This window comes from Mugil cephalus, chromosome 5, assembly GCF_022458985.1.
Source record: "Mugil cephalus isolate CIBA_MC_2020 chromosome 5, CIBA_Mcephalus_1.1, whole genome shotgun sequence".
Lineage (NCBI taxonomy): Eukaryota > Metazoa > Chordata > Actinopteri > Mugiliformes > Mugilidae > Mugil > Mugil cephalus.
The window spans coordinates 17,799,846-17,818,217 of NC_061774.1; the positions used below are offsets into that span (position 1 = coordinate 17,799,846).

Below are 18,372 nucleotides of genomic sequence, written 5' to 3' on the forward strand. Positions count from 1 at the left end.
TACTGTAACCTCATTTTAGTCAGTGGGCTAGGCTCAATAACAGAAACACCTTTTATGTGCGCAAGAACTGTTACTTGCAGATATACTTTGTAATGATATGCACAATAGTTTCAGTGTCCAATTTAATTCTACAAATGAGAAAACATGAATGTAGAAGTATCAAATTATAGTATTAACAAGATCTGATAAAAACAGGATCAATTAGAAAGTGTAACTTTTATTTTTCTCTCTTCATTTGAATTCCAGTTTCAGACGCAGGGTTGCACATTCCCTGTGTTTGCATAGGTTTGGTAATAAGGTGGAACGTGGAAGCTGGTTACATACTACAGTTCTCCCGGCAGTCGAAATGGATCCCAATAGTTAGAAGTACCTCATAACAATCCCAAATGCATCACTGTTACATAGCCTGCAGTTCTATAACACAGCTTTCTCACAAACAGAGGAGTAGCGCAGGGTGAAAACAAAAAATATGGCTCATCTTTTGCTGATAATCTGAAATTATCTGAGGGAAGGTTCTTCACTGATATTTACTGACCGGAAAAAGAAAGTTTAAAAACTCCCTTAATATTATTGTTTTGTAGGATTGAAAGGTGAATGTTACCGGTTGGTAACCTTGGTAAGGATATGAGTCTTAAGGGAGTGTTTAACACTATGATTGTTAGTGCAACACTATAACAATATAAAAAATAATAAAAAACAAATATCGTAAATTGAAAAATCCCTCATAATTCCTGCTACATCTTAGACAAGTATCCCTCAACATAAGCGTGTACTTACAGCATGCATGTAGGTATTTCACTGGTTCTCTTTAGTCCAGTTACAACCCATTATTATTCACATACAAGAAGCACAAGAACTTCAGTATTGGCGTCTCTTCTTAATATAAGATATCCCCTTATCGCTGGGTGGCTTAAGAGGCACCATGTTTGTTACATAGGCTGCACTGTAAACATTCATTTCTCTTTGCGAATAAATACTCCCGGAAAATTTTCACATTTCCATCAACATCTGGGACAACAAAATAAAAAGCACTTAAATCCACAGCTCTAGGTGTTTCAGGCAAATTAAGCAGACACACTCAGGACAGACCGTAAACTAAAGTGTAAACTTAAAGCATACAGTGTGTGTGTGTGTGTGTAACCTCCTGTAATAATCTCATTTCCCTTCAATACACATCAGTGTAAATAAAGTTTCAAGTATTTATCTCATCCCACAGTGCCAGTATGCTATAGCTAGCTGCAAAAAAGAGTTTGAGGCAGTCCATTCCTGGATGTAAGTGGTGGTCCCCATCGCCTCCCTGAGCTCTTAGTTCAGACTCTAGAAAGAAGAAGTGTAAGAAAATTAGAAGATAGTGAGATTTCTTTATTTATAGATAGATATTTTTTAAAAAACAAAACAAAAAAACCCACACAAAGATTTACCTGTTTGGCTTTTTCTGTCCAGCAGATGGAGCCAGAGCAGCTTGTCCTTTCTGCAGGCCTTTCACATGATTTTGTTCCTACATACATGACAACGACAAGTTAGACATTTACCATTCACTAAAGCACGCACAAGGCTTTACAATGTAGATGAAATGCATTCACCACTGATGTTTTTTTGACAGGACAAGGAGGTGGAGGTCTGTTTGGGGGGTCCGGTCGGTGTTTCGGTATTGCAGAGGGCTGTGACCGATCTTTGGAATCCAGGGATGGTAAAGGTGGAGGCCATGAATGTGGTGGACAAGTCGGTTTCGGTCTGAGCGCAGTGAGCTGGGCAGATTTAAAAGGAGAGGCAGTGTAATCCTGAGGAGGGTTTTGCTTCTGAGGAGAAGCCACAGGCTGGATCTGAGGCTGCTGCCTCTGCTCTCTCTGCCCTGCGGCGTAGGCTGGTATCGGAGGAGGCTTCACTGCGGGACGCACACCAGCATGTCTGGGCCGAGCTGGGCAAGACGGGCTCGGACGAGGAGAGGGTTTCTCCTGAGGAAAATCACACGGAATTACTTTCTTTCATTCAAAACATTACAGCCACATTATTTCTGCATCATACTATTAGTTGGCTTCTGTACCAAGTCCTTATTCTTTAGCATGAAGGTTGGGTTGGAATGACCGCTGACGTTGGCAGGTGGAGATTTCACCTCAGCTGAGGCTGGAAAACTGAGGATGAAAAAGGATTTTGAACATGTCAAGCCTTTGATATCAAAAAATTTTAGCTACAAATTAAGCTGAATTTCAGTATTTGCATTTGACAATTACTCACTTTGGCACTGTTGGTGAAGTGGACGTTTTCAGTGGGCGGAGTTTATGTTTGTAGCGGCACCAGAGTCCAACAGCAGCCAAACCCAGAAAGAGAGCCAGGGGGAGAACAAGCAGGACTGGAAGAAGATTAACTTTGGGCATAAAAAGAAGCAAGAGTGAGAAAATAGAACAATCAAAAAGAAATATTTTTAGACACATAAAACATTAGCCTGCGTCTCACTGTGGCTGATGACAGGTCCACTGTCCAGGCTGCCCCCTGACCCCCTCTGGTCACACAGAGGTGGTGCCCAGCCTGGATCACAGTGGCAGTTCTGGTTGTTGTTGCATAGCTGTGATGAGAACAACAGAGACGGATGTAGTTTGAAATTAGATCACCACTAAAAAGACAGTATGTCAGTCTTTATTCACTGAACTGACACACATCTGAAGGATATTTTAGGACTACAGTGGTATTTCAAATGAATTCCAAGTAATGTAAAGTCATTACATAGGTTTATTAAAATACACTGCTAACCACATCAATGACTCCTATAATTAGATTTCAGATAAATACTCAGAAGAAGGAACCATCCTCCCACTTACTGAGTAGGCTACTTTTAGTTTTGTTAGTTTAATTACATCTACAGATTAGACTTTTACCTCGCACTAGCATTTTACACTGCTGTGCTGCAGCTTTTAATTAAGTGTTCTGAATAGTTCTTGCACCACCGCCAAGGTTGCCATCTTTCCATAATAGCAGGCAGGCAGCCAAATCTTCCCCGCATGTCCAGAAATCCATCACATCAGGATCCCTGCTGTGACTCACAGAAACCTACCCCATGTCCGTGGCACTTGGCGTTGCACTCATCGGCTCTGAGAAAAGATGCATTGCGGCACTCTCCGTTGAAGCATATCTGTTACAACAAGGAGCGAGCGTGAGCGGAACAGTAGAGAAGTTATCAGAGTAAAACTAACTCATCCACTATCCAGTGAAAAACTTTCATTAATGTGATGCACCTTAGAGGCATTTAAAGGTAGATTTTACTTAATGGAAATCACAAAAAAAAAATAAAGACTCAAGTTTGTAAATGACACTAATGTGGTTTTCTTATATTTCTCATATGGATTAAGCTCAACATGCACGCTATATGCCGCTTCTGTTTGAGAGCCTCACCGAGTCATCACCACACTTGGTGCCTGTCATGACCAGTCCAGGGTCCAGAGTGTCCCCCTGCAGGTCCTCGTCCCCAAGCTTGTACACGTGTGTTCCCAAACACCGAATTCTCTTGTTGCCCAAAATGACATTGGTTTCTATGCATACAGCGTTGTTCTCAATGGGCTTGGAAGCTGAGGCTGTGCACTGGATCTTCCCACATTTGGCATCCCTGGCACGGAAAGAAATACATATATATATATAATACACTTCAACTGAGAAACCAGTGAATGAAAGTGTACTGAGTGTGTCAGCCGAGCGCCTTGCTCCTCACCTGTCCCCACAGCTCCTGTATTTCCCAAGCAGATCTCTGCCACAGTTGCCATACATGTCCCCGGCTACGTTCACCTTCTTAAAACACAGGTCAGGCGCCGCGTCACCACCTGTTTCGAAGGAAGAAAATGTACAGAAATATATCAAAGCTCATGCACACCCAAAAGCACACATGCGTGCGAGCACAGTGTGTTACGCGGCCACCTGATGGAGACCAGATGGCATCCCTTACTGTTCTGCACGGCTCCTGTGGTACTACAAAGGCTCTGCAGGAAGGCTCTGTCACAACATGGATATGGACGCTGTCCAATAACAATCTAATCCTGCAACCCAACGAGGACTCACCTTTAACTCCGTCAAGCTGCGTCGAACACCTGATGTTTAACCCTGTGCATACAATACATAGTGATCCAACTCTACAGACTACAGAAAAGGAAAGAAACCACAGCTTTTGGGTTTATGCACTCTTATGACAAAGTAAGGATCGAAGGCTGCTGTGATCTCTGTCTTTTAAAATGCCTGGATTCGAAAAAGTTTACAGTTTGTCAAATGTGATCCAGACTGTCCACATTTGAGCAGAGGACTTGGAATTAGACACACTATTAATTATAATGCTGGTAACCGTAGTCTCTTCATTTGTTCGTCACTGGACACGGTGCAGATATTTTCTTCAAACACGTACATCACTTGCCAGTGCATTAGATACAGCTTTCCTACACTGTTGTACTTTGTACTGAACATTAGACCAGTCATGAAGTGCTTCTGTGTCATTAGAATGCATTTAACTAAACGCATAAACATGTGCTACCTTTATAAAAGCCTATATGCTTTACAGTATGTGTATATTATCTACAGCATCCCCTTTACCCACCTCGCCCCCATAGGGATTGACACTGCCCCTCCAGGGTCAGACACATGCCGGTGTAACAGTAGGCTTGCCCGTTGGAGCACGATGTACCGTCCACTAAATAAAAATTAGCAGGGCAAGACTCTGTTTTTCCATCGCAGTACTCCGGGAGGTCACATGGTCCAGATGGAGAACGGCACAGATCGCCTGGGCTCTTCAGCTTCACGGTGAGAGACCAAGAGAAAAGGATAGGTTTTGAACAAGAACAACTTTATGTGCTTTACGCCAAATCTAATTCTAGTTTGCTTTTTCCAGACAAACATTATAATCAGATTAATGCGAGTACCTTGCAGTTATGACAGCAGACTCCGTGGGCGCACTCGGCTCCGGCTTTCAGGGTGCAATTGCTGGCATTACAGCAGGGACTGGTGCACTCCTGCACAGAAACGTAACAGCAGCAGCGGAGTCATGATTAAAAGGCAAGAACAGAAAAGACACGAAGAGAAACAAACTGCAGACAGACAGCCACGGACCTCTTCTTCTCCACAGTCACACTGTTCTCCTTCCTCCAAGAACCCGTTACCGCACTGCGGCCCTCCGTACATCACTTTGGTGTTTGGCAAGTTGAAGAGGCACTTCCCTCCTCCAGAGTTCAGGTAGCGCTTCAGCTCCTTCAGGTTACAGTCGTTAAACACACGTGGAAATGGATGCCTGAGGGAGAGAGAAGCACCCGGCAAATGTCAACATTCAAGTTATTAGTTTCCCTTCTTTTCTGTCAACGACCGCATTTTAATTTAACGTTGTCGCGTTTGTGTGTCGTACCCAGTGGCAGCGGCCATGATGCAACCTCCGTCTTCAGCTTTCGCCTGGCAGCAGCCTGCGATGTCATGACTCATGCCGAAGTTGTGGCCCATCTCGTGGGCCATGGTGGCGGCTACACCGACTGCGATCTCTGAGTGGTCCTGTTCAACAGAGGAAGGAGTTAAATTACTGACGCACGCTGACATAAAGTAACATAAGATAACTGAAAGCTACACAAAAGAGACTTGGCTGATGTTTTGGATAACTAAGACACGCAGAGGATTGATGAGTGTTTTTTCGCTCGTCTCTCACCGTGTTAACTCCCCCTGATTGGTAGTCGGAGCACATGGCTTTGAGAGGTGCTAGCCCGATGGTAGTCCCCTGGAATGGCATCCCCCTGGAGACAAAAATGCCGATGGCTATTAGTTAAACTGGACCGCAGCCTAGAGGGATGTGACTGATGTTCATTATCATCACTAAGCAGGAGGTGAAAGAGTGCGAGAGACACTGACGTGATGAACTGAGCGTTGTCGTTGGGGAGAGTGCGGAGCTGTTTACGTCTCCAGGACAGGAATGCTGCCAGAGTGCTATGTGGGTTATCGGACACAGAGATCTTGTCCCCGTCGGTCCACACCTCTAGGCCGATTAAAGTCACACGGATCTTCAAAGCCTTATAGTACTGTCGGTGCAGACGGAGGCAGGAAGACACAAAATGCCATTAGTCATCAATAAAAATAGATGTGATGTATGTAAGTGTCTGATGTAGTCATGCTTCACACCTTGTCAACGAGGTTGGCCGCTTCCTTTAGTTTCTTTGTGGTCTTCTCGAGGCTACTATCATGCCTCTCATACTGAAAGAAAAACATAAACCACATTGTGTGTACAAGTAAACAATCAAACACCCACATCTACTGCTGACGTTTTTGTAAAAAGGTGTTTTCCCATCATTAAAATTAAAAACAGGACATGAATCAGAGTTTTATTTTTGCTAGTTCTAAGTAGTTCATAAATAGTTTTTGTGTGCGTGGCTGTGTCAAGATGCATCCTGCTGGGGTTGGTTGCTGCCATCAAGAAGTGTCGTTGCTGTGTAGTGGGCGTGCCTGGTCTGCTCCTGGTAGGTGGAACATGTCTAAGTAACATCCAAATGAATGCCATGTCCAAACATTTCCCAGCAGAACATTGTATTGTCACAAGATGGTCAATGACGTTGTCTTCCACTGTCAGTGGTCATAATGTTATGCCTGATTGGTGTAGGTCATGAGAGACACAAAAATGATGCTCTCTTCCTTTGAACTTGTGATCAGTGTTTGAACAGTGTTGAGGCTTAAGGTGAAAAATGATGAACAGGTTCCTCACCTCAGCTTTATCTGCCACTAAGAGAAGCTCTACATACTTCATATTCGGACTCATTTCCCTTTTCACCTGAAGAAGGAGACAGAACAGTCTGAATACAGAAAATTCAGAGACGACACTGTCATGTTTTGTGTGAAGCTTGCAAATGGTATCAAGGAGGTAGTTGTTGTTATTTTCCTGCCTGAACTCACCCTCACGCTCTGTGGTGACATCATTCCGTGGATGAACTCATTAAGCCCGCCCTCCTGGTCCTCGTTGCCATGGTGATGCAGGCAGCTACCCCCGGGCAGACGGAGGCTCTCGGCTCTGAACACGGCGTGCCGCTGAGCATCCGTGGTAACAGGAAGGGGCTCGATCAGGTAGCTGACGCTTGTGTTTAGAGAAATTAGTCCCCTGGGGAAACAATGCACGAATGACGGTTCCATCCAATCAGCTTAAAGAAAGGAATGTGTGCCTTAGTGCTTGGTATCTTTCTGCCTTGCAAACACTGTCCTGATATAACCCCAGTCACTTCTTAAAATGTAAGTAATCATTGCTCACTGTTTTAATCTAGAACAGATTGTTTGTTTTTAAATGTAGCTCATTTTTTGAATGGGTGGAGCGGAGTGCCGCCAGTCTCAGGGGATTTACGGCTGTTTATAAATGAAGATCAGCCGAAGATGACAGAGAAGTACACAATCCTCTGGCTTCCTCACAAAACCGCTCCTGAGCACACACACCGACACCGGAGCGTACAACGCAGCGGCGGGTCATGCAGCTGCAGAAAACATCTGGGCGCCCACACATCAATGCCTCTTTATGCTGGGGTTTGCATTCTTACAGAGGTTCTACATTAGTGGGAAGATGTATTCATTCACTCCTCCTCCACTAGCAGAGCAATGACCCTGATAACAAAAACACACATATGGCTACGATTTCTGTGAGTGCTCGCTGGTTCTTCCCCTGCCTCTCCATTCTGAGCGTCTCTGGCAGGAAGCGTGAGCTGCTCTGGAGCCACAGCAGGAGAAAACACAGGACCTCCATACTGAGTTGCACTCGATGAACTAACTCCGGAGCCAATGACCTACTAACCTAAACAACTATACGAGATACAAGATACACAACTGTTTCCTATCAGCTTATCTATTCAGACACGGTTTGAGCACAGGCCAAATGATTATGTAGGCGCTATAAAATATCAGTCCCGACAGACTTGTCATTGTTTGTTTGGGACGTAATCTGACTTTTTATCAGCTATTAAATTAACTACATGCATATAACAGACAGATTTCCTCAGTGACCTGACATGTGTGTAAAATTCATGTAAGGAGATTATTAACCCTATAGTCACTTCGCCACAAATTTTTAATTGAGTCCCTGTGCCTCTCAGTGAGGTTTAGAAGCATGTGGTTTTCATTCAGCCAATCAGAGAAGATCAAGGAAACACTCTCAGGTCAAATCAGGGTCATTGTGGTCAGCTAGTTTCACCTCTGCATGAACACTGCCTTTTTAGGTAGCATAAAGAAGTGACCTAATGCTTGCTAATGTGATAATGCGTACATTGATAAGTCACAGTCAGCGAAATCTCCATGGTTACGGTCACAACAAAAAGTTGAACATGGAGATAAGACACGTTCGTTTTTTCACACTTTCGTACCTGAAATTCATTAAAAAAAAATGAGTCATGATGACATGACATCTGCCGAAGAAAAGAGAAGTATCGCATTACGAAGAAACAACTGGAATCCATGCATCGAAGACTTGTTGTTGTGGTTCACATTTTGTGTCAAGTAATATATTAATTTATGCTTTATTTTTTGATGAAGTCATATCTTAAGTTATCCCTTAGTTGCGTTCTGGAGGGCTGGCAGCTAAGTTTGTCGACCTTGTTGTTCTAACGTCCGCTCGAATGCTAACGGCTAACGTTACTTCTCAGGAAAGATCGTAGCATTAGCATCTTTTATTTAGCTACATTTATCATAACTGTAATGTGAGGCTAATCCACTTTTCCATATACATACTAGTTCATATGAATCATTGTCGAGTCCAATTTCCTTTAATATGATCTGATAATCCATATTTTTCCCGGTCTCGCTGTATTTACTGATACAGTTCACCATGTTTTTGCCACTCAGAGGGGCGTGGCCGCGGGCGGCAGCGACGTCAGAGCTCTATTACACGTACAGGTATCTACTCTATCAGGGAGTCTGACAACAGTGAGGAAATTGCTTTGAATCCATTAATTGCATTTGTTTGCACAGAAGATGAACAGAGACTGAGCAATTAGCATTAATGGAATAATAGCTTTGATGATTCGCAGAGAGAGCCAGCAAACACATCAAACAAGAAAACAAACATTATCACGGCCCAATCAAATCCTTATCAGCCAACTTCCTCTCTTGAGCATTGCAAAAGCGTTTCCCCCATCTCGTCTTATCGCAGCTGAAGAAACTTTAAAGCTAGAAAAAAAAGTCCTCCTCCATTTTCTTAACTGTAGGAGTCTTCACAAAGAGACGTTTGAGAATTGTGAGAAATTTATTTCACCTTGGGGAACAAATATGTTCCCTTACCTGAGTCCTGAGCAAGTGCTGACTGCAACGCTGGAACCTTCCACGCCCAGAACCTCGCCGTGGTAGAAACAGTGTCCCTGAAACACCGAAATCACAACTCAACACACACCTCTCTAGGCTAGGGAAACAGTAAGCTGGAAGTAATTCAACTAATAGATCATCAAAACACATCACAGACTTACAGCGTTGCCAGGGGATGAGGTCTTGCGAGCTCCGTCGGGGGTGTACCATATTTCCTGATATCCAGGAGCCAAAAGTTGCCTGGTGAAAGTCAAAAAACAGTCAGGGACAAGAACGTATATCGTGTTAGACATTTAATCTACAGAAACAGCCGGAATATGGAGGTGTAATGGTGAAATATATATATATATATATATATAAAGCTAAAGGAATCTGCAGAAACAGAAAAAGACAGATTCTCACCAGCAGCCCACAGCTCATAAAACATTCACTCTCAAGGAGACTCTATAAAACCAAACTGCTTTAAAGGTTTAGACAAAAGCTCCTTCAGTGGTAAGAAAGCACAAAGAAGACTGTGGGAAAAAGGTTATAATAAAACCCACATGTACCTTTCCAAGTTGATCCTTTGTATTTCCTGGAAAGTATAGCTGAAGGAGTTGATAACTTCCCTATGCTGAGAGTTATTGGTATGTCCAGACTGCATTTGCCTGACAGGGCTATTATTTACCACTGCTCCAGTTTTTTTTTTTTTTTTCTTTTACTATCCTGAAATTTCTCAATTCGCACACAAGGCCGACTTCTGCGGGAGAGGCCGATAAATCACAGAAACATACACATATCTGGAGAAACATTAATTTTATTTGGGTAATACATTTCCTCTTCTTCTCCATTTGTTTGTATGTGTATTTCAGGGAGTATCTTTGGACTCGGCCCAGGATTAATGCTCGCTCTCCTGCCTTTCTCCTTGCAGCTTCGTCTCAATCCTTTCTTCCTGCCTTCATTCATAAACTTTGTCCGCCTCGCAGCTGGTTTTCTTTTACACCGTCTTTCTAAATCTCCTCTCATCACTCCTCCCCGGCTCGACTTCAGATCCATCAAACGCGCAGCGGCAGCAGCAGCAGCAGCAGCAGCTGCCGTGAAATCAAGTTGCACGGAAAGCTGCACGTATTCACACTGTGTTTATTTAGAAATAGACAGGCTTAGAGACAGGAAAATGCAGAAGAAGGCAGTGAAAAGACACGCAGCAAGGAATTGAACCAGCTATAAAGATGCTCTAGCACAAAGATGACCCATTATAACTGTAGCTTTAAGCTTTAAATAATTCCTGTCTGATAACTGAAGTGCACTTTCTCTCTTCTGAACTGTCTCTGCAATCAGCTGTGCAGGACTTGTTTCCATGTGGTACTTTCCCCAGACATTTGGCCACTGGGTTGCAATGCACAGGTTACATTTATATTTTAAAAATTTGGGTAAAACTTATTAGAAGTTAGAACTTGTGAAAAACCTAACTGACAGACTACAGACTGATTCTGTCCAGATGCACCAACACTGCCTGCCAGGACTTTCATTCTGACAATTTTGGTTTCGTGGCAGGAGGGGAGCAGATATGAAAAATTATTTATAGGTGGCTGCCGTGACTGAACAAATCAGTTTCAGAGGATTTTGTAACCGTTAAACACACCCAGGTTAGATGTCACTCCTGGCCAAAGACACAGATTCATATTTAGCACAAACATGAGAGAACCATCTTTGAGAAGGCAAACCAGCAGATTTTTCCAAAATGTCAAATGTCCTTCCTTTAAAGGACAATGAAGACAGATGAAGGGAAGATGGGGATTTTTCTTTTCTGTCCCATCAGATGCCCTCAGGGAGACAAGCGCCTTGAAACAATGGCAGCCTGTTGATGCAATCTGCAACAAAGCAAGTCAAAGACAGAATACCGCCACTTTATCCTTTTAATAGAATACTGGGACAATAAGTCATAGAGGGGACTTAAAAATGATGAGTCAGTGGTAATGTATCCGGCCGATGACACCCTAAACGCATCGACCCCCACTGCGCTGTCATTTGACCCACTGACCTGACTTATATCTGGCCTTCCTCTGGTCATCCAGCTTCGCCAGCTTCCCAAATATTCCCATCACGCCTCTCCTCTCATCTCTGTTACCACCCCTGTCACTTTAACCGGCAGAATAACTGAGGATCGACTGAAGTTTACCCTGCTGCTGTTCCACCGTCGTTATACAAGAAGACTATCACATCTTCCATGAGGGAAACGCGTAACGACTCTCCATCCTTCCTTTATTCTCACATGCCAGTCAGCAGCTCTGTTCCTGAGCTACGCTGCGCTGATTTACTGGCCCTTGTGGGATAACACTGCGTGTACTATACTACACTGATGGCTACATAACCTGCCACTGTGTGACGTGCAGACGCAACATGCAATTAACAAGGCTATATAGTTGCAACTTAATGTGTAACGAGGCCACAATGAATTCGGGTGAAAAATCTAAAGCTGGCGATGAATTTGCCACAGCTTACGTTTGATACACTTACAGCTTAATTGTATGACAACCTATTATTTGACTTGACTTATATCAGCCAATTGTACAAAGTCTGAGTCTTAATTACAATGAACTGAAGCAAAGCTGAATAAGGTGGAACAACCACAAGACCCACAAAAAGGCGTGATCACCAAACGGATGAGTTTCATTGTTACACCCCAGATGATGGTCGGGTGGTGCACACTCACAAGAGAGAATAAAAAGAATGAAAAGTAAAAGTCTTTTTTTGAACCAACAAGAGTCCGCTATTCTTGATTCAAACTTCAAAAATCTTTGTTGGGTTTAAATTTGAACAAGGAAACAAACTTGTATCTGAATGCAGGATAGCTCTGCCTGCTATTAATTGTAACAAGAGGACCAGTTGAAGTTGGACATGGACCATGTACTCCACTGCAGTCACCAAGAACAAAAGGTGTCATCTTGAAATGTCTTTGTGTGTCCAACCAGAAATAAAATATAATAATTTTACTGATTGTAAATTCTTATATTAAAAAAAAAAGTAAATAAAAAATGTTAAAAATAATGATAATAGAAAATATCCTTTGATAAGTTGTATTTTGGGCAAATAATCAACTGATCAACTCCTGATAACGTCAACTACTGAACATAAGAACAGACATCAGTCAGCCAAAGTGGGGGAAAATCCCACAGCTGAACACAGAAACACTCATTTGGGATCTTTATCTCCATCTTAACATGTCCAGCACTGGGTGGCATGAACCTATAGTGCCACTGCCAGACCTCGAGTCAACCAGTGTGAAACGCTTCTAACACTTTTGGAGCCAAAGCTTTGCGCCTAATTGTATTCTGGCAAATACTGCGACAGCTTTCAAATCAAGACTCTAAAGACGTCTATGCGACGGCGTTGTGCACTCAGTGTTTGGATGCCGTCCAGCGTCCACACAGATGCTGCGATTGAGAAGCGCAACGCTGACTGTCTGGCCGTGAGGCTTGGACAAAGGCTTGGTTCAGACTCAGGAGGAGAAAGACGGGGTGGGGGAGTAATACTAATGCACTTGGAAGATATTGAGGTGGAGAGGGGGCAGGGGGTGGTAATGCATGAGGGTCAGTGGGTTGCATTCTCTCCTAGTATCAGATGACATCACCGCACACGAACGGAGGACGGGAGGGAGAAGGCTGATGCAAAGTCAAAGCACCACTCAGCAATGGATGATGAAGAGGCTTTTATTGCAAAGGGAGGCCGACGCTCGGTTGTGTGAACACGGGCGCTAACACAGAGACCTAGATTGAGACATCTGAGCAGACAGGGCCGCGCCACTGTGAGACTAAACATACACACAAGGGAAATAAGGACAAGCGTCCCCGGCTCAGACCTGCAATCCATCAGCACCGAGCTTTAAGTCTTGTTTGTGTTCTTTTCGGGTGCTGTGTGTGTATGTGTGCATGCGTGCGCACATAAGTGTGTCTCTGTGTCATCTGTCTGCGTGTGGCCGCGATCTCCCAAAGCCTGATCGCTGGGGGATTGTGGGAGACGTATATTTGTGCGAGAGCCCTGGGGAATGTCAGGCGAGGTGAGAGAAGCAGAAAGTAATGGGAAGGAACGGGGCGCTCGTTTTTAAGCTGGACAGCGGAAGACATACGAGGTGAGGACGAGATTAGAGGAGAGGGAGAAAGGAGAAATGTTATTGTGTACATTTCCCGAGGGAGTGCTTAATTCAGGTTCATGCACTTAAGGGTGTGCAGGAAGGGCATTAAACAGGAGAGCAGGGAAAGTCATGCAGAGGAGGATCCACACGATTCGTGTCTGAACCAGAGGGATATAACTCACACCCAAACTGACCCCGGCCATTGCCGACTTTCCTCTTTCCATGACTTTTTCTCACCTCAACCCTTTCCTCCGCTCCATCACTCACTTTCTTGCGCCGCTTCCTCCCCCTCTCCCTCCGTTTTCACATCCCTTTTCCTGCTCTCTGAGTCAGCACGCAGTACGCCCGGTACTCTGCGGGTGCGCCGCAGCCTCTCATTAAGATAAAAGCTCCAGCAGACACTCGTGCACACGTCAGAGAAGAACGAACCAAAAAAAAAAAAAAAAAAGAGACTCATGCACAAGCACCGACCAGCATGACCGGGGAGGACACAAATGACGACCATTAGAACTGATGATGCTCACAAAACTTCACAGGTCTGTCTTTCTCCATGATTTCATGAAGTGACGCATCAAGATGGACTGGATTGAAAAGGAGGACGGCTGGAGATAAATAGATGTGAAATGTTGCAGGGAGATAAACACAGACGGGATCGAGACCGCCTCACAGTTACTTTGGCTTCTCCTTTGTCTGCTGTCCGAGCAACAGTTTTGGGTACAACAAGGACACAAGGGAGTAGCCAGGAGACAGGGGTGGACACTGGTAGAATTCTCTCTGGCACGTCTCCAACATCAGACATTAATCTTCACTGATGCAAGCTGCTGTCTTCCTCAACCCGGCCTGTGGCCTCCACATTAGACCAACAAAAGACAAATCAAAATGTGATGGGAGTGAGGTGATAAACCTCAAACTAAATAAAAAAAACTATTTTTGTAAGGGACTTTACACAAGTTATTGTTGTGGGCAGGGGAGGGAATGCAGCATATGGTTATTTCTATTACGTCTTATGGTTAAGGGGGTCAAAGCTCCAGCTATAAATGTAGTGTATACAAATATTTTATCTTAGTGGACTGATACATTTTGGCTCGTAGTCTGTATCAGGGTCATCATGAAACATAGAGCACATAAAATAACATTTTAAATAAAGTATTAACGTTAAAAAAAAGCTTCCTTTTATTTTATTTTATTTTATTTTATTTTATGTCTGGTTCATATATGTTCTTTCTTATCCCTTGGACAAAATAATTTCCCTGAGGGATTCAACAAAGTGATCTTGAATCTTGAATCTTGATCTGCTAAACTTCTTAGCAAAGAACCATCAATTTACTCAACTAGTGGCTAAAAAGAAACATTGTTATTTTTCTGTGTCGTATTTCTGACCACTTGATGCATTTATGTCTAACATTCACCTTTTTTATTTTTTGGTCTGTGTTTGGTCTCTACCAGCAGTTCTTTAAAATGTGTATTGAGCAAAACTATTTTGTCTTTGATGCGTGAGTTTATATGACTTCCTTCTTTGATGGAAAAAGATACTCCAAACCAAAAAAATTGCAAGGAAGAAAGATGAACAATGACCTGAAACTCACAATAAAACTCTCAATCCTCAATTTGTAGATAAGAAACTGACTTTTTTTTTAAAAGTCTTTTAGTGGATTATGGGAAAAAGCTTAAATGAATGGACATTAATACAAATAATATTACTAAGAAGTTTTACATGTTTTTTTTCTTCATTATTAAAAATGTTGTATTGTTTTAATTTATTAGTACCTCTTACTAACAGCCAGTGCATTCTGATGAACTCTGACTGTAACTGTACCCGAAGTGATTGGCGCAAATGAAGAAATGTTCTCAGCTTTCCGGTTCTAGTTGCACAAACAAAAACAAAAAAAAAAAAAAAACAGTTTTGAAATGTATTTTACATGCTTATGAGGAAATTAACTTATTTATAGAGCATCATAATTCCTCTTTTTTTCTTTTTCTTTTAAAGAACAATTAATGTTTTTTTATTTTATTTTATCAGCTGGCCCCTTTTCTATCTCGTGTTGAGGACCCGAACCACTGCAAACTTTGTTCGAAACTAACTTTCTGTCATTCCTTCTCTAATGTACCACACATGCCAAGGCAGTTTGTGATTGATGAAAATTCCTCGCCCAGGAGGAAATCCAGCAGCATGACCACCTGCCGGGCTGTGAGAGCAGGGGGCAAATCCCTCAGGGGCTAGTCAGTCAGACACAGTGGAGTCATGGTCTGTTAGTGCGAGTGAATGAATGAGTGAGACTGCACACACTCAAAGGGGAAAAATTTACTTAATTTCTAATGTTCATAAAAGCTTCCCAGTCCGCTTGTGCGCTGGCTCGAATCCAAAAGTGATAAACTGCAGCTCGATTGTCACCACTGATACCTCAAGAGCTGCCCGCTATCCCCAAGAGCTGTTGGACTATCTGCTGTAGTGGTGAGATACTCAGCTCCTTTCCTATATCCTATAGCCATCCTATTGTTACTGGACAGGAACCGCTCCATCAGATTACAGGATGGGGCACAATCTCACTTCCTGTTTGCCCAAGGCACACGGATCGGGTGTCAACCCTCTGTTGTCCATAATCACCGTCCTTCTTTCCTCCCTTCACCCCCCTTTTGGCACCCACGGGGGCATTGACCTTATAAACGTGTCTATGTGACAGCTAACATCTGGTCAAGTCAACAGCACTGGCCAGGGCGTCTCATGAAGGACACGCAGGACAATGTGCCAGACGTTTTTTTGACCCAATTTCGTACGAAGAACCCTCTCCTCCAGCCTCCAGAATTTAATCCTGTGCATTAAATATACTGATGGTGTGGTGCACTTAGGTTACTCACTCATTCTTCTCCAAATGTAGTCTGAGCTCCTGGCCCTCAGCTGAGATCAGGACCTCTGCCTCTGCAGGATGCTGGAAGGAAAACACCAAACGCATTCAAATGTAAATCAGCTTTATTTGCCAAGTTTATGTACGCATACAGACAATTTAATCTCTGCATTTAAACCATCCACCTGGAGCAGCTGGCAGCCATACAAGGCCCTCAGAGAGCCTTTGCTCAAGGGAGAAATTGAACCCTACAGCCCCAAATCCACTTCTTTAACCACTATTCCCATAAATTACTTATTATCTGAACAAGTCATTAAGCAAACATGACTAACTTGATATAAAGATTAAATGTCTGTCATTGTGGTCTGGAGCTGGCAGGCGGATCAGACTCACCTCTTTGTTGGCAGACCTCTTGTGTCTGAGAGGATGCTGCCATACCGGATAAGTAATCTCATAACTCTGTACGTGCTCAAGGATGCTCTTCGCTGGAAAACACAGGGGGATGTAAAGAAAACATAACCACAACAGACATGGAAGAGAAATGCTTTTTGGTTGGTTGTATCACTTTAAAAAAAATGCTTATGACATGGCACATGCACAAAAAAACACATGCGTTTTAAACACAAAACGCATGAAAAACGGAATGCAATATCGACCTTTTCCTACATGAAATTCATTGTTCCGAGTCAGACTCACCACTGTAAACACCGCCTTCATATAGAGCAGCAGCCTGGACAAAGTGGAGGAGAGCTACCAGGCACAGAGAGGTCTGCACAGCATCGAGAGGAGGGTTGCGCGCTCCCGGACGCATTCTAAAAACACACGGCTCCGAGCAGACTCCCTAAACTGATGCATAAATGTAAACGGTGGGGTTTAAAATAAAAATTAAAAAAACAAAGCACAGAAAACGGCCTGGGTGTTGCACATCAGAGGAGTGAGCCACACTGCTGCGGGTGTCACATCGCGAAGAGCCGCCGATGCCGGTGCCGATGCCGCTGGTTTCTCTCTGAATGAGATGCCTGTAAAAGCCTGCGGGGCGCACATCTCCGTGGCGTTCGCAACCCCTCCCCTTCCATCTTCATTAGAGAAAAGGCACGTAGCCCGCTGAGCTGAAGCAAGACGGACGGGATATGTTGAAAAGAAGGCACCGAAATAATGATTACGACAGAATCGTATAACGGACAGGATGCACCATGACATTTCTTTATAAAATCGTTCTTCAGTGGACCATATCTTAAAGGGGCACTCCAGCGGTATTTGTATGAAGTCGGAAGGATTACAAGTAATAGAACAAGAACTGAAACTATACCAGAGAGGTAGAGAGAAATATCCTAACCTTTGGACACCTAAAAAAATGCTAGCTCCATCATTTACCTTAATACAATGAGTATAACTTCCCCCAATAATGTTCCTGGTCTTAAATGTCAAACATAGTCTGATTTTACAAAGAAGTGATGCATTTCTAGTCTTGTGGCCCAGTCTGAGATAATCCTGATGACATTATCATCTACCACCTGAGCTGTAATCAAGACCAGTAGCTACGTGTGATGTTGAAGCCATGCAGGGATTGCAAAAACCACCATGCGGAACCATCTGCAGGTGACACGTATTTTTCCAAAATGCTCAGTTGTGGTTGCGAAATGGTGACTTTACAGTTGTGTCGACGATGTCTTGCAATGGTTCTTCCTGACAAGAGAAAGATAACATAGCTGTCTAAACTTCGCACCATCTTCAAGGCCGAGCGAAAAGTCTGATGTGAACGAGCGGAGGCAACTCAGTCAGCGTGGAGGAGAGATTTCAAAGAGTGTATAAAGTAAAACTTTGACTTTGACTCCAGCCAGTGGAGCCCGATGGGTTTATGTATAGACCTGGCATGTAAACATATGCCGTCTTTAAATATCTGCACCACTTGTCTCAACACGTTGTGGTTTTCGACGAATACTTTACTCCTAAAGGGTTCAGTCACAGTATTCACTAAGTAAGTCAACAACCAAATTGATTTTTAGCACTAAGAGTGTTCATGTAATCAAGAAAATAGCAATGATGCAATTTTTATTATTGGCATTCATTCATTCATTAAAGAAAACTATTGTCCAAATTAAAACAAATGGGTCTTTGTGAAAGAATAAGATTTTGCAAATTAATAAA

The 18,372-nt window shown here is 43.2% G+C and overlaps 1 protein-coding gene across 1 annotated transcript; it reads right to left on the reverse strand.

The window, feature by feature from the left end:
• Positions 1 to 197: 197 nt before the first annotated feature.
• adam19b (ADAM metallopeptidase domain 19b) lies at positions 198 to 17,683 on the reverse strand. The gene is made up of 23 exons (XM_047584998.1): positions 16,921 to 17,683; positions 16,618 to 16,709; positions 16,238 to 16,308; positions 9,432 to 9,510; positions 9,250 to 9,326; positions 6,892 to 7,093; positions 6,704 to 6,769; positions 6,127 to 6,198; positions 5,860 to 6,026; positions 5,660 to 5,744; positions 5,369 to 5,508; positions 5,080 to 5,257; positions 4,893 to 4,982; positions 4,571 to 4,766; positions 3,701 to 3,809; positions 3,388 to 3,598; positions 3,050 to 3,127; positions 2,455 to 2,563; positions 2,236 to 2,365; positions 2,045 to 2,132; positions 1,584 to 1,955; positions 1,422 to 1,498; positions 198 to 1,317 (listed from the first exon to the last, which is right to left on the reverse strand). The coding sequence occupies exons 1-23, from the start codon at positions 17,033 to 17,035 to the stop codon at positions 1,311 to 1,313; spliced, it is 2,811 nt and encodes a 936-aa protein (XP_047440954.1). The 5' UTR covers positions 17,036 to 17,683; the 3' UTR covers positions 198 to 1,310.
• Between the last annotated feature and the right edge of the window lie 689 nt (positions 17,684 to 18,372).